This window comes from Mobula hypostoma, chromosome 1, assembly GCF_963921235.1.
Source record: "Mobula hypostoma chromosome 1, sMobHyp1.1, whole genome shotgun sequence".
Taxonomy (NCBI): Eukaryota; Metazoa; Chordata; class Chondrichthyes; order Myliobatiformes; family Myliobatidae; genus Mobula; species Mobula hypostoma.
Window position 1 is genome coordinate 56,423,655 of NC_086097.1, and position 14,033 is coordinate 56,437,687.

The window sequence follows — 14,033 nt, forward strand, 5'->3', positions numbered from 1 at the left end:
TGAAAAGGTTATGCCATGTTGTCCGGTTTCAAACTGTCTTTGGCCTCCTATGACCCATAGACAAACTTGTAAGCGATTTCACTGATATCTGATTGTGCCTCACAAAAACCATGCCATCAAAAAGCACCTGTGCAGACCTGGCAGCATGCTAATCACAATACAGTGGATTGCCAAGGAAGATTGCCAGTGCTTTTACTGCTATCTTTAACAGGTCTTTCTTCAAAAACATCTAAGTATTATCTCTATCTGAGGAAACAAGATGTTGCTGTATGTGCTCTATAGATCTTTATTTTGATTGTGTTATATTACAGTTAAGTGTAGTAACAGCAATCAAAAATATTCATTTTAATCAAAGGAATGTACCATTAAATAAATAATAAAAATAACAATGTGAGGACTTTCAATACAAAAATTTATTAGACATTAACATCCATTTCCATTTAACTTTATAAAGATTAAATTGCAATAATATATTCTTTATAGTGAAACTGTATTATATTTATATTGTATACAGCAGATCTGCTTCAAAAAGTAATGTCATAATAGCATACTGTGTTACACAAAACTAAATCATATTCACAGAATATACATTCCCGTGCATTTAAAAACATGACTGCTTTTAAGCCAAAGGTATTGACACTGTACCATTCGCTCTGCTTCTGGTCCGGGTGTGGACACTGGACTCTGTGACATCTTCAGTTTGTTCCTCATTTTTCTTTTCTTTTAATCTGTTAATAAACTTTAAAGTTATCTCATCCCATTCCTCGGGAAGTAGCATCAATAGAAAGCCAATACATATAATGGTTGTTGCAGCTAATCGCACCATGCTGAATATTACCTCATGTTTCAGGAGGTCAACAACTGTGTAAAAAAAAGCAAATTATTCATTAGTAAGTGTTCTTGTATAACTTGAAACAGAATGTATCATAACTTTCAATATTAAATACTTACAGCCCAAATGCAATTTGATTATTATCTCAAAAATAGTTCTTGAATTATCTAGTTATTTTATTCTATTTATTTTATAAATAAATATATTATTACATTTTAAAATTATACTTACTTGTGCATTAGTCTAAGAATTATAAGTGTCATGTTTCCAATAACAGAAACAAATCATAATATAGATTTTTTTTAATATATGTATAATGTGACACCGTTATGTTGCACAACATCCAGAGGCAGGACTTGGTGATCTAGAATTGAGGCAGCTCTCAGCTCCAAATTGATACAGGTGGATCTGTAAAACTTTGAATGAGGACTTACCACCCAGGTCAGTAAAGAGAGTGTGACAAGTTCTGGCTCAATTACTTTCAATGTGAAGTCATATTTTTATATAGGCAAACAGTATACCTAAAGGTCCCATAAACTGCAGTCAGAGGCTTCTTAAAGAGAGGGCTTTGATACAAATAAAAAAATACTTCTAAGTTTTTGCACCCAACTTTATAAAGAAAAGCTTCTATAGATTTGTGTAAAGAAAAACATTAGCAAACATTGATGCGAATTTGCAGAATGCAGCAGGAGAAATTATATTTGGGAATGAGGAATTGACAGAATTGTTTTTAAATGAATGATACTGATAATCTCCCAGATATGGTGGAGAACAACTAGTTTAAAATAAACTGTTATTGCAAAATGGGACTGAAAACTGATAAATTCCAAGGATCTGATGTTGTATTTCAAGGTTTAGAAAGTAGCGGATATGGAGATACAAGATGCACTGGTTGTCATCTTTCAAAATTCCACAGATTCTGGGATGTTTTCCACAGATTAGAAGGAAATTTTCTGATTAAGTATACAGGAAATTCGCAAAGCAATTGATAAGGTAAGGTGCCAAGCAAGACGATTAAACAGGAGTATTAGGTTGGGAAAAATATACTAGCATGGATTAAAGGTTAGTTAATGATCAGAAAAAGAAATGATAAATGGGTCACTGTTGGATGGGGAGGCTGTGGAGTACTACAGTGAATGGTGGTGGGGATTCAGTTGTTCACAATGTGTTTCAATGATAACTTTTGAGAGGACAGGGACATGATATCCAAGTTTGCTAATGACACAAATCTGAGTACCAGTGCAGGGTGCAGAGAGAATTTAGGGTCATATGAACAACTTAGTAAAAGCTTGAGAACATGCCAGACAAAATATATCATGGAAAATTGGGAGGTCATTGTTTTAGTAAAAATGTAGTAAGGTGGAGTATCCTTTAAACATTAAAGCATGTTAGTGCTCAAAACTATTTCGATGTCCATATATACACAAACTGCTAACATGCAGTTCTACCAAGCCAACAGAAAAGAAATAGCACCTTCTCATTTATTGCAAAAGGATTTCAGTAAATAGTAAAGATGTCTTGTTGGATGCCAGAATTTTTCCCACAGACTGGAAGGTAATAATGTGTAGATAAGTGATATTTCAGACCCTGAAATATTACATAGAACATAGTTCAGCATTGGAAAAGCTGCTTTAGCTCACAATGTCTATGGGACTATGGACCCATGAGGGAGGAGCTGGCCAAAGTTGACTGGAAAGATACCCTAGCAGGGATGACAGTGGAACAACAATGGCAGGTATTTCTGGGAATAACACAGAGGGTGCAGGATCAGTTCATTCCAAAGAGGAAGAAAGATTCTAAGGGGAGTAAAGGGTGACCGTGGATGACAAGGGAAGTCAAGGACAGTATAAAAATAAAAGAGAGGAAGTATAACATAGCAAGGATGAGCGGGAAGCTAGAGAATTGGGAGACTTTTAAGGAGCAACAGAAGATAACTAAAAAGGCAATATGGAGGGAAAAGATGAGGTACAAACTTAAGCTAGCCAAGCATATAAAGGAGGATAGTAGAAGCTTCTTCAGGTATGTGAGGAAGAAAAAATTAGTTAAGACCAAATTTGGGCCCTTGAAGACAGAAACGGGTGAAGTTATTATGGGGAACAAGGAAATGGCAGACGAACTGAACAGATACTTTGGATCTGCCTTCACTAGGGAAGACACAAACAATCTCCCAGATGTAATGGTGGCCAGAGGACCTAGGGTAACAGGAACTGAAGGAAATTCGCATCAGGCAGAAAATGGTGTTCGGTAAACTGATGGGACTGAAGACTGATAAATCCCCAGGGCCTGATGGTCTGCATCCCAGGGTACTTAAGGAGGTGGCTCTAGAAATCGTGGACGCATTGGTAATCATTTTCCAATGTTCTATAGATTCAGGATCAGTTCCTGTGGATTGGAGGGTAGCTAACATCATTCCACTTTTTAAGAAAGGATGAAGAGAGAAAACAGGCAATTATAGACCAGTTAGCCTGACATCAGTGGTGGAGAAGATGCTGGAATCAATTATAAAAGATGAAATAGCGGCATATTTGGATAGCAGTAGCAGGATCGGTCCAAGTCAGCATGGATTTACGAAGGGGGAATCACGCTTGACTAATCTTCTGGAATTTTTTGAAAATGGACAAGGGAAAGCCAGTGGATGTAGTGTACCTGGACTTTCAGAAAGCCTTTGATAAGGCCCACATAGGAGGTTAGTGGGCAAAATTAGAGCAAATGGTATTGGGGGTAGGGTACTCACATGGATAGAAGATTGGTTGACAGACAGGAAACAAAGAGTAGGGATTAATGGGTCCTTTTCAGAATGGCAGGTAGTGACTGGTGGGGTACCGCAAGGCTCAGTGCTGGGACCGCAGTTATTTACAATATACATTAATGATTTAGATGAAGGGATTAAAAGTAACATCAGCAAATTTGCAGATGACACAAAGCTGGGTGACTGTGTGAAATGTGAGGAGGATGTTATGAGAATGCAGGGTAACTTGGACAGGTTGGGTGAGTGGGAAGATGCAGTTTAATGTGGATAAATATGAGGTTATCCACTTTAGTGGCAAGAACAGGAAGGCAGATTACTATCTGAATGGTGTCAAGTTAGGAAAAGGGGAAGTACAAGATCTAGGTGTCCTTGTTCATCAGTCACTGAAAGTAAGCATGCAGGTACAGTAAGCAGTGAAGAAAGCTAATGGCATGTCGGCCTTCATAACAAGGGGAGTTGAGTACAGGAGCAAAGAGGTCCTTCTGCAGTTGTACAGGGCCCTGGTGAGACCACACCTGGAGTATTGTGTAAAAGTTGCTGGTGAACGCAGCAGGCCAGGCAGCATCTCTAGGAAGAGGTGCAGTCGACGTTTCAGGCCGAGATCCTTCGTCAGGACTAACTGAAGGAAGAGTGAGTAAAGGATTTGAAAGTTGGAGGGGGAGGGGGAGATCCAAAATGATACGAGAAGACAGGAGGGGGAGGGATGGAGCCAAGAGCTGGACAGGTGATAGGCAAAAGGGATACGAGAGGATCATGGGTCAGGAGGTCCGAGAAGAAAGACCGGGGGGGGGGGGACCCAGAGGATGGGCAAGGGGTATATTCAGAGGGACAGAGGGAGAAAAAGGAGAGTGAGAGAAAGAATGTGTGTATAAAAATAAGTAACAGATGGGGTACGAGGGGGAGGTGGGGCATTAGCGGAAGTTAGAGAAGTCGATGTTCATGCCATCAGGTTGGAGGCTACCCAGACAGAATATAAGGTGTTGTTCCTCCAACCTGAGTGTGGCTTCATCTTTACAGTAGAGGAGGCCGTGGATAGACATGTCAGAATGGGAATGGGATGTGGAATTAAAATGTGTGGCCACTGGAAGATCCTGCTTTCTCTGGCGGACAGAGCGTAGGTGTTCAGCAAAGCGGTCTCCCAGTCTGCGTCGGGTCTCACCAATATATAAAAGGCCACATCGGGAGCACCGGACGATTGAATTTCCAGCATCTGCAGAATTCCTGTTGTTTGGAGTATTGTGTACAGTTTTCGTCTCCAAATTTGAGGAAGGACATTCTAGCTATTGAGGGAATGCAGCGTAGGTTCATGAGGTTAATTCCCGGGATGGCGGGACTGTCATATGTTGAATGATTGGAGCGACTGGGGTTGTATACACTGGAATTCAGAAGGATGAGAGGGGATCTGATTGAAACATGGAAGATTATTAAGGGATTGGACACGCTAGAGGCAGGAAACATGGCCCCGATGTTGGGGGAGTCCAGAACCAGAGGCCACAGTTTAAGAATAAGGGGTAGACCATTTACAACGGAGTTGAGGAATAACTTTTTCACACAGAGGGTTGTGGTTCTCTGGAATGCTCTGCCTCAGAAGGCAGTGAAAGCCAATTCTCTGGATTCTTTCAAGTAAGAGTTAGATAGAGCTCTTAAAGATAGCGGAGTCAAGGGATATGGGGAGAAGGCAGGAAAAGGGTACTGATTGTGGATGATCAGCCATGATCACAGTGAATGGCGGTGGTGGCTCGAAGGGCTGAATGGCCTACTCCTGCACCTATTGTCTATTGTCCGTACCAACCATGGTACCAATCCAAACTAATCCCAGCTGCCTGTACATGGTCTGTATCCCTCTAATTCTTATCTATTCATGCATCTGTCTAAATGCTTCTTAAAAGTTTTATCATATTTGCTTTATTCACTTCCCTTGGCTGTGTGCTCCAGGCACCTATCACTATACATGTAAAAATAATGTGCCTCATAAACGTCCTTCAACTTTTCCCATCTCAACATTGAGTTTTACACTCTAGTATCTGATATTTTCATCCCGGGAAAAACACTGACTATTCATCCTACCTGTGCCATTCAGAATTTTATATATTCTGTTAGGTTGCCTCTCAACCTCCAGTGATCCAGAGAAAATAATTCAAATTTGTTCAAGTTCCTCTTATAGCTAATACATTCTCTAAGCCAGGCAACAAACTTGTGAACCTCCTCTGAACCCTTCCCATAGCTTCCATATCCATCTTATAGTTCAGCAACCACATAAAATACTTCAAATATGGCCAAACTAAAGTTTTATACAGCTGCATATATACTCAAAGTTTGACCAGACTGATTCTATTGGAGATATTAAACAGACTAGCCCTATGTTCTCCAGGTTTAAAATAATCTCACTGAAACATACAAAATTCTTATGGACTTGACAGGATAAATGCTGAGATGACATTTCCCTTGCTTGGGGTGTTTGGAATTGATGGATGTATTCTCAAAATGAAGAGATGGCTGTTCAGGACTAAGATCAGAAGAAATTCCTTCCCTAAGAGGAAGGCGAATCTTTAGAACTCTCTGGGGTCTGGAAGCCCAGTCTGAGTGCATTCAAGATAGGTACAAAATTTCCAGGCTGAGGAGAATCTCTCTACCTTACAGATACTGCAATTGTTATTAAATAATAATATTTTTAATATTAAGGAAATCAACAAATAATCCAAGAAAGTGGTACAAAGGTCAACAATTACTTTATTAAATGATAGAGCTGGTGCAAGGGAGCCATATATAAAAAACATAATCAGTCAGAACCTGAAGGGCACCAGCAAGCTGCTCTTCAAAATCAATGCAATAGTTCATTTAACTACACAGTTCATTACTTTCAGAGGTCAGTCTTGTTCCTTATTATTCTCAATCTCAACCAGAACTTAAACTGCATAATATAAAGCACCAATTATGTGTATGTTTGGAGCATTTCAGAGAGAATGCATTAAAAGAGAAGTAAAGAAGAAAACTGCAAGCAGACAGACTCTCCATATCTCCATGGAAACTGCAATATCCTGTAAGAAAAATTTTAATTACATGCATTTTCTATTGCCAAAGTTTGAAAGTATATATTTTCAGAAGATAAAAGCAGCAAAGGGCAGCAAAACGGAAGCAGAGGGAGATGGAGACACAAGAGACTGTAAATGACAGGACTATGAGCAAAATCACAAGTTGATGAATCGAAGCTGAGCAGTATTTCACAGGTTTCCATATAGTTATACTGATGTGTTAGGCACTCAATTGCTTAACCTGCTGAGTACTTCCTGTATTTTCCATTCTTATTTCCAACTTCCAGTTTATTGATTTTCATTTGCTAGGTTATTGGGAAGTATTGAGTGCTTTCCAGATAGTGACTTACCAGAAAAATTATAATATGCCAGTAACTAACTCAAATTAGAGGCATGGGTAGCTATTAAAATTATTGCCAAAGTTGTCAGGTTGCTTTAACTATTTGCACCTTCAGATGTTTTTTTGAAATTAGTCTAAATCCTGTAAGATCCTATCCCACAACCACCATCACAAGAATAACTAGGGATGGCAATAACGCCAGCTGTACTAGCTATGGCCAGCTCCCAAAAAATGAATAAATTTTTAAAAATTCACAGTTGATATTTCTGTTTCACCATTAACAGTGGAAAAGAAAAGTTCTACAGGATAATTGAATTAGCAAATGTACAAATTGCTATTGCTACGGTTGTGCTTCTCACTGATGGTAAGTGGAATAGAAAATGTAACTGCATTGTTCTGTAATATTCTGACCAAACTATATTAGAACTGCAAAGGATTATGTTTCTAGCACAGGCAGATTTCTACAGAAAGCAAACAATGTAGAATGAGGTCAGAGGTTCATTCCTTTCCATCCAATAGTTTGGCGTTCTCCTAAAGTTGTCTATTTGTATTATGGTTGAATGTGATACCTTAGGTTTTAAGGTATTTCATTTGGTTTATGTATTTTAGCCATTTTGACCGTTTAACCATGAGTTCACCCGGCTTCTGTGAGGTCTGTGTGCAGACACTATGGCTGTTGTGTTTTCACATCCTTAATCACATTGCATAAATGTCAAGCACTACAGCCACCTGTGATGGCTGAGGTCCAGAAAGGCAAGTGGGGTTAAGGCTCACAGGTAAGTAATGGCCATTTCATTGCAACTATGAAGGTATAACTTGAAAGTGATTCCAGAAATTAAAATATAATAAAGAGAAAATGGTTCAGTGTAAGGGTGTATAGTTCGGTATATGCAAGAAGAGAGCTGAGGCCAAAGGTAATAGGGATAAAGAAGGAAGCTGGTAAAGAAAATCAGAGAATTGTAAAAACTTAAAATGACTTTTAGCTAATTTTTTCTTTCAATAGTAATTATGTCATTGACATTGTGATAGATAGTAATCACAGAAACTTGGCAATAATAAATAACTGGTATTTACAGAATTTCACAACTTTCAACATCACTGCTTTCAATAAGGATTGATGTAGAAGTTCAAGAAGCACTTTAGCTGTAAAATGCTGGAACCTATACTATTTAAACCATAATGAGGATCAAAGCATATCAAAGTGAAGCTATCCTCCCCAATACAGTGAAAGAAGACAGTTTTTATAAAGGTCAGGCAATTTATTCAGCCAGATTAACACCAGGGAACAAAGACAAACTTTTATCCAATAGTTTTGTCACTTTTAATACTTCTTAACCTGACGTACAGAAGAAAATAATTATTTGATAGCTTTACTGTGAAGGACAGAAGCTCAAGGTACAGCGAAGACAAGAAAATTACCTGCATTTCCAGGGACGCTGAGTACAGTCCCAATGGATATGAGTATAGGATATGTTAAGACAACGCCGACATTCACAAGGATATTGAAGGCTGCAGAAAAAGCAACAATAAATATATTTCATATGTTGAGGTGAATTATTTATATATTCCCATTCTGGACAGAACAACAACAGCACCAACTGTTTTGAGTAGATTACTGTCAGTTATGATATAGGTTAAATAGATAATAATCTTACTTTGGAAATTGTATTGCTGTTTCGTATTTATGAAGACAGACTTTTTTGTGGAAAAGTGAACTGCTGTGAGTCATCATTAATCTTCCTGACGAACATTCCCATAGCTGCGTAAGGACAGTGGGGTCTGCACCAATGGATACATTAGGTCCACCTCAATTAAAAATAATCCCACCTGTTAAGACTGGGTGATATTGTTTTCATCTCAGCTAATTATCACTGGTGCGAATGATACAACACCCTTAACCCCCTGAGATGGAGCTATCCTCTGTCCATGGTCCTAGTGAGCTGGGTAGTGGGGTGTATAAGCTGGATCTACTCTGCCTTCTTCTCAGTAACTGTTGATCTTTGAAACTGTTGCCTGGTGCTTTTCAGGCTCTGATTGATTGTGGTTCTTTTTGGTTCCCAAAGTGCAGCAGTATATTTGGCATTCATAGTATTCTTGTGTAGAGACCCTAGGTGTGCACTATGGTCATTGCACATTGGTATATACAAAAGTAGTCAGTGAAGGACTTTTTGGTTCTCACTCAGGATGTCATCTATGAAGCTATATTGTTTTTGCAAGAATTGCATTTTAAACCTTCAGCCCTTATTAAGTACTATTGTGCTCTCATCTTGGAGACACAACAGACTGCAGATAAAACCATAAGACCCAGGAACAAAATTAGGTCAATTGAGTCTGCTCCGCCATTTTATCATGGCTGATCCATTTCCGTTTCAACCCGTTCTTCTGCCTTCTCCCCATAACCTTTCATGATCTGACTAATCAAGAACCTATCAACCTTTGCCTTAATATGCCCACTGACCTGGCCTCCACAGCCACCCATGGCATCGAATTTCACAGATTCACCACCCCCTGGCTAAAGAAATCTCTGTTCTAAATGGACACCCCTCTATTCTGAGGGTTTGCCCTCTGGTAATAGACTCTCCCACGATAAGAAACATCCTCTCCACACCCACTCTATTTAGGCCTTTCAACAGTCAATAGGTTTCAATGAGATCCATCCCCTCCGCTCATTCTTCTAAGTACTAGCGAATAGAGGTCCAGAGCCATCAAATGCTCCTCACAAGATAAACCTGTCATTCCCAGAATCATTTTCTGAAACTCCTTTGAAGCATCTCCAACATCAGCACATCCTTAGTTAACTGCTCACAATACTCCAAATGACACCTCACCAGTGCCTTATAAAGCCACAGCATCACATCCTTGTTTTTATATTCTAGTCTTCTTGAAATGAATGCTAACATTGCATTTGTCTTTCTACACCACTGACCCAACCTGCAAGTTAACCTTTAGGAAATCCTGCACAAGGACTCACATGTTCCTTTGCACTTCAGATTTTTGAATTTTGTTGTCATTTAGAAAGTAGTCTGCACTTTTTCCTGACACTATATTCCATCTCCCACTTCTTTGCCCATCTCCTAATCTGTCTAAGTCCTTCTGCAATACTAGCTGCCTCCTCACCTATCTTTGTGTTGTCTGCAAACTTGGTCACAAAGCTATCAATTCCTTCACCTAAATTATTGACATATAACGTGAAAAGAAGCAGTCCCAACACTGACCCCTGCAGAACACAACAAGTCATCGGCAACCAATTAGAAAAGGCTCCCTTTATTCCCACCCATTGTCACCCACCATTGAACCAATTCTCTATCCATGCTAGTATCTTTTTTGTAATACCATGGGCTCTTATCTTGCTAAGCAGCCTCACGTGCGGCATTTTGTCAAAGGTCTTCTGAAAATCCAAGCACACATCCACTGATTCTCCTTTGTCTATTCTGCTTGTTATTTCCTCAAAGAATTCCAACAGATTTGTCTGGGAAGGTTTTTCCTTAAGGAAACCATGCTGAATTTGGCCTATTTTCTCATGTGCCTCCAAGTACCCGGAAACCTCATCCTCAACATTGTCTCCAACAACTTCCCAACCACTGAGATCAGGCTAACTGGCCCATAATTTCCTTCCTTTACCTCCCTCCCTTCTTGAAGACTGGAGTGACATTTGCACTTTTCCAGTCCTCCAGAACAATGCCAGAATTTATTGATTCTTGAAGGATCATTACTAATGCCTCCATAATCTCTTCAGCCACCTCTTTCAGAACCCTGGGGTGTACACCATCTAGTCCAGGTGATTTATTTACTTTCAGACCTTTCAACTTCTCAAGCACCTTCTCCATAGCGTTAGCAACTGCACTTACTTCTACCCCCACACCCCTTGAACTTCTAGCATACTGCTAGTGTCTTCCATAGGTGCTGGAATGTGAAGCAAAAATCAAACTGCTGGAAGAACTATCTTTGTTTTCAGAAACCTTAGGAAACTCTTGCACATTAGAGAAGCATATCAATTTTATGTAATAGACAATTCTGTTCAGCAATTACTACATTGAAATCAACAACCTAAGTTTGCAGTGCGATTCCCCACATACAGCTTGCCATGTTCAGTTTCAATACATGATTCCATTGATCAGTGTTGAGTTTTCTTCATGCCTATACTTAATGGTCTTGGATTTCTGACTGTCTTGTCATTTATTTCAGCCCATTCGATCACCTAAATCAATTCATTCATAAGAGTTAAGTTTACTTCCTTGAAAGGACTCATCAATCTGAATGAGGGAGGAGACACACTTGTTTTCATTACCCAGTAGCAAAACTAAATTCACCTATAATAAGGCAATATGTAATAAAAATTTAAAAAACACTTTCAAAGGCTTGATAAATTAAACTGTATCAGATTATTTTTATTATTTATTGTTTTATTTAGACATAGATCATGGCAAAGACCCAGCCACCCCCACAAGACCCTGCTGCCAAAGTCTATACGTATGACTAATTAACTTACTAACCCATACGATTTCAGAATGTGGGAGGAAACAGGAGCATCCAGAGAGAATCCACGCGGTCACAGGGAGAACGTATGAATGACTCACAGACTATGTCGGGATTAAACCCGAATTGCTGGTGCCATAATACCCGACATGATGCATCACGCTACCATACCATCCTTACTACTTTAAGGGTAGGGAAACTGAAGGAATTCAACTTCTTAAGAGGCATTTAAGTTACATACCTAACCAAAGTCCAGCAATTCCACAGAGGTAACCCCATGGCAAAGCAGAAAATGAGGACCAATACTCCACTTTTGTAAAATACAATATGACCGGTGCTGATGATATAAAAATTAAATTGAAGAAGCCCAGAGTAGAAATGAAATAGGCTGCTTCTCCAAAATTTGCACTTCCCAGAAACATCTTAAATAGGACCTAGAAGAGATTTAAGGAAACCGGATTAAGTTATTTTATAATGTGGTATATTTTGTAAGTCATAAGAACAATTGTAATTATACCAATTAAACAGTCAAAGTTTTAATTAGATTAGTAATTTTAAAAACATTCTGGAAATGCCCCACAGGTTCGGTAGCATGTTGGAGAAAGGAAAGAGCTGATATTTCAGATTGATGACTTTTTGTTGCTTTAGGTATGTTCATCTGAATTTGGTCATGTACTTTATAAATTGTGGGGAGATATAGTATCCATAATATTTAACTGAATTGGCAAAAATCAGTACAAAAACCGAACGTTGTCACTTTCAAAATGTAACATTTCATTGTTGGGACCAGCATCATAAAGATAAGGATTCATTTAATCCCTTTATTAGAAATAAGAACATTGTGCTTCAATGAAAACTATATACATTCTAGTTTAACAGTTATAATTAGACTGTTGATATTTGAAAACTTTTCTACCATTCTTCAAATAGGTGCACAGTTGTGATACTTAATTGGCGATCTTGAAATGTTCCCCAGTTAGAATCAAAAGTAATTACAAGTGGTGTTAAAAGGTTCATTGAACAAATGGTCCACGATTTTCCTAATAACATGTCAACATAATAACTTGGAATAAAATATTAACCTACTCTTAAAAATAATGGTGATATTAAAAAAGCATCAAACGGGCAGAATTGTTTTCCACATTAGAAAGCTAGCATCTGGTTTGGAAGAATCACTGTCAGCCTATCCCGTGACTTAAAGCAAATTTTAGATCAGTCTGTCCTTCATTCAATTTGTTAAGTATAAATGAGCTTTTAACCTTGTAATCAATGGTGATGTAGTCTTAAAAAAATGAAAAAGATAAAATACATCATCAAACCACTACTTAGCATAAGTGGTATGAATCATCTGAAAACATACCTTAGCATCATTTCCATATCTGACAAAGATTATCATTGAACATATGTCAGAGTAGCAATTTGTCTAATTTTATCCATGTCTTAACATGCAGTCATAGATTGCAAACTTAGTCAAGCAGAACAATGTACTTTTTTAAAATTTAATAGCAGTAGAGGATAAAGGCCAAGACCCAAATAGCAGGAGATGATGTTGAAAACAGAAAACATGCTGACCAAAATCAAAGGAGAGTTACAGAATATCTATTACAAAATTTGTTTGTACTTTTGTTGTCTGTTCTGTAGTTAAATTGAGCTGAATTAACTTTAATTTTTTGCATTTGCTTTAGTCTCCCAGCTGTCTGTCCTTGTCTCCAAAATCCGATGATAATTATCGGAATAGCTATGCGACATCCACTTTTGACACAAGGCAATTCATAATACATGAGATTCACTTTTGCAAAAAAAGGTACTTATTTTAAATATTGTTCAGCTATCTGGAGCCAGTGCTTTACAATTGAGATACAAGAGCACTGCCTTCTCCTACTATTAATGAAAATTGAAGAGGCTGATTATGCCTTCAGGATAAGGAGAATTTTAGATCTTCTACAAACTGAACAAATGCAAATGCAAATTCGGGCCATCAAGTTAACATTGAGCAACATAGCATTTGCAATTTAGCACCCATTTTCTTCCACTTTAATTTTAAAATAATTTTAATTTAGAGATTAGCACAGTAACATGCCCTTCTGGTCCAGTGAGTCTGTACCACCCAATTACACCCATGTGACCAATTAACCTACTAACCCTTACATCTTTGGGATGTGACAGTGAATCGGAGCAGCCAAGTGGGTCACAGGGAGAATGTATAAGCTCTTTACAGATGGCAGTGGGAATTGGACCTGTGTCGCAATAGCATTATGCTAACTGCTACACCACTGTGCTGCCCCATTTTGTTTTACTTTTCAATTTTATTAATAAAGTAATTTTCTAAAAGATGCTTCAGATTCAGAAGTAGCATAAGCTAGCTCACTAACTCAAAGCAACTCCTGAGGAAGAAGTACTATGCAAAAAGATGCATATCTTTTTATTTAAATATAGATTAGGAAAATGCCTCATTAAATTGCATTAATAACTTAACACCAGTAACAAAGTTTTGAAATGTTTGGACTAATTACCAGCATTAAAATATTATTAAGCAATGCAAAGCAGAAAATAGCCACAAAGGTCACTAACCAATTCTCCTCATACCTGATATACCAGGGCACT

General features: G+C 38.3%; 1 protein-coding gene across 7 annotated transcripts in view; it reads right to left on the reverse strand.

Annotated features, from left to right (window-relative positions):
• Positions 1-401: 401 nt before the first annotated feature.
• slc35f4 (solute carrier family 35 member F4) overlaps positions 402-14,033 on the reverse strand; it is a 162,570-nt gene continuing 148,938 nt past the window's right edge. For all 7 annotated transcript variants that reach the window (XM_063049441.1, XM_063049422.1, XM_063049456.1 and 4 more), the window contains 3 exons: positions 11,671-11,863; positions 8,373-8,462; positions 402-861 (listed from right to left, as the gene is read on the reverse strand). In XM_063049441.1, coding sequence (XP_062905511.1) covers positions 620-861; positions 8,373-8,462; positions 11,671-11,863 — 525 coding nt within the window. In that variant the 3' untranslated portion in view covers positions 402-619. The remainder of the gene's footprint in view (positions 862-8,372; positions 8,463-11,670; positions 11,864-14,033) is intronic.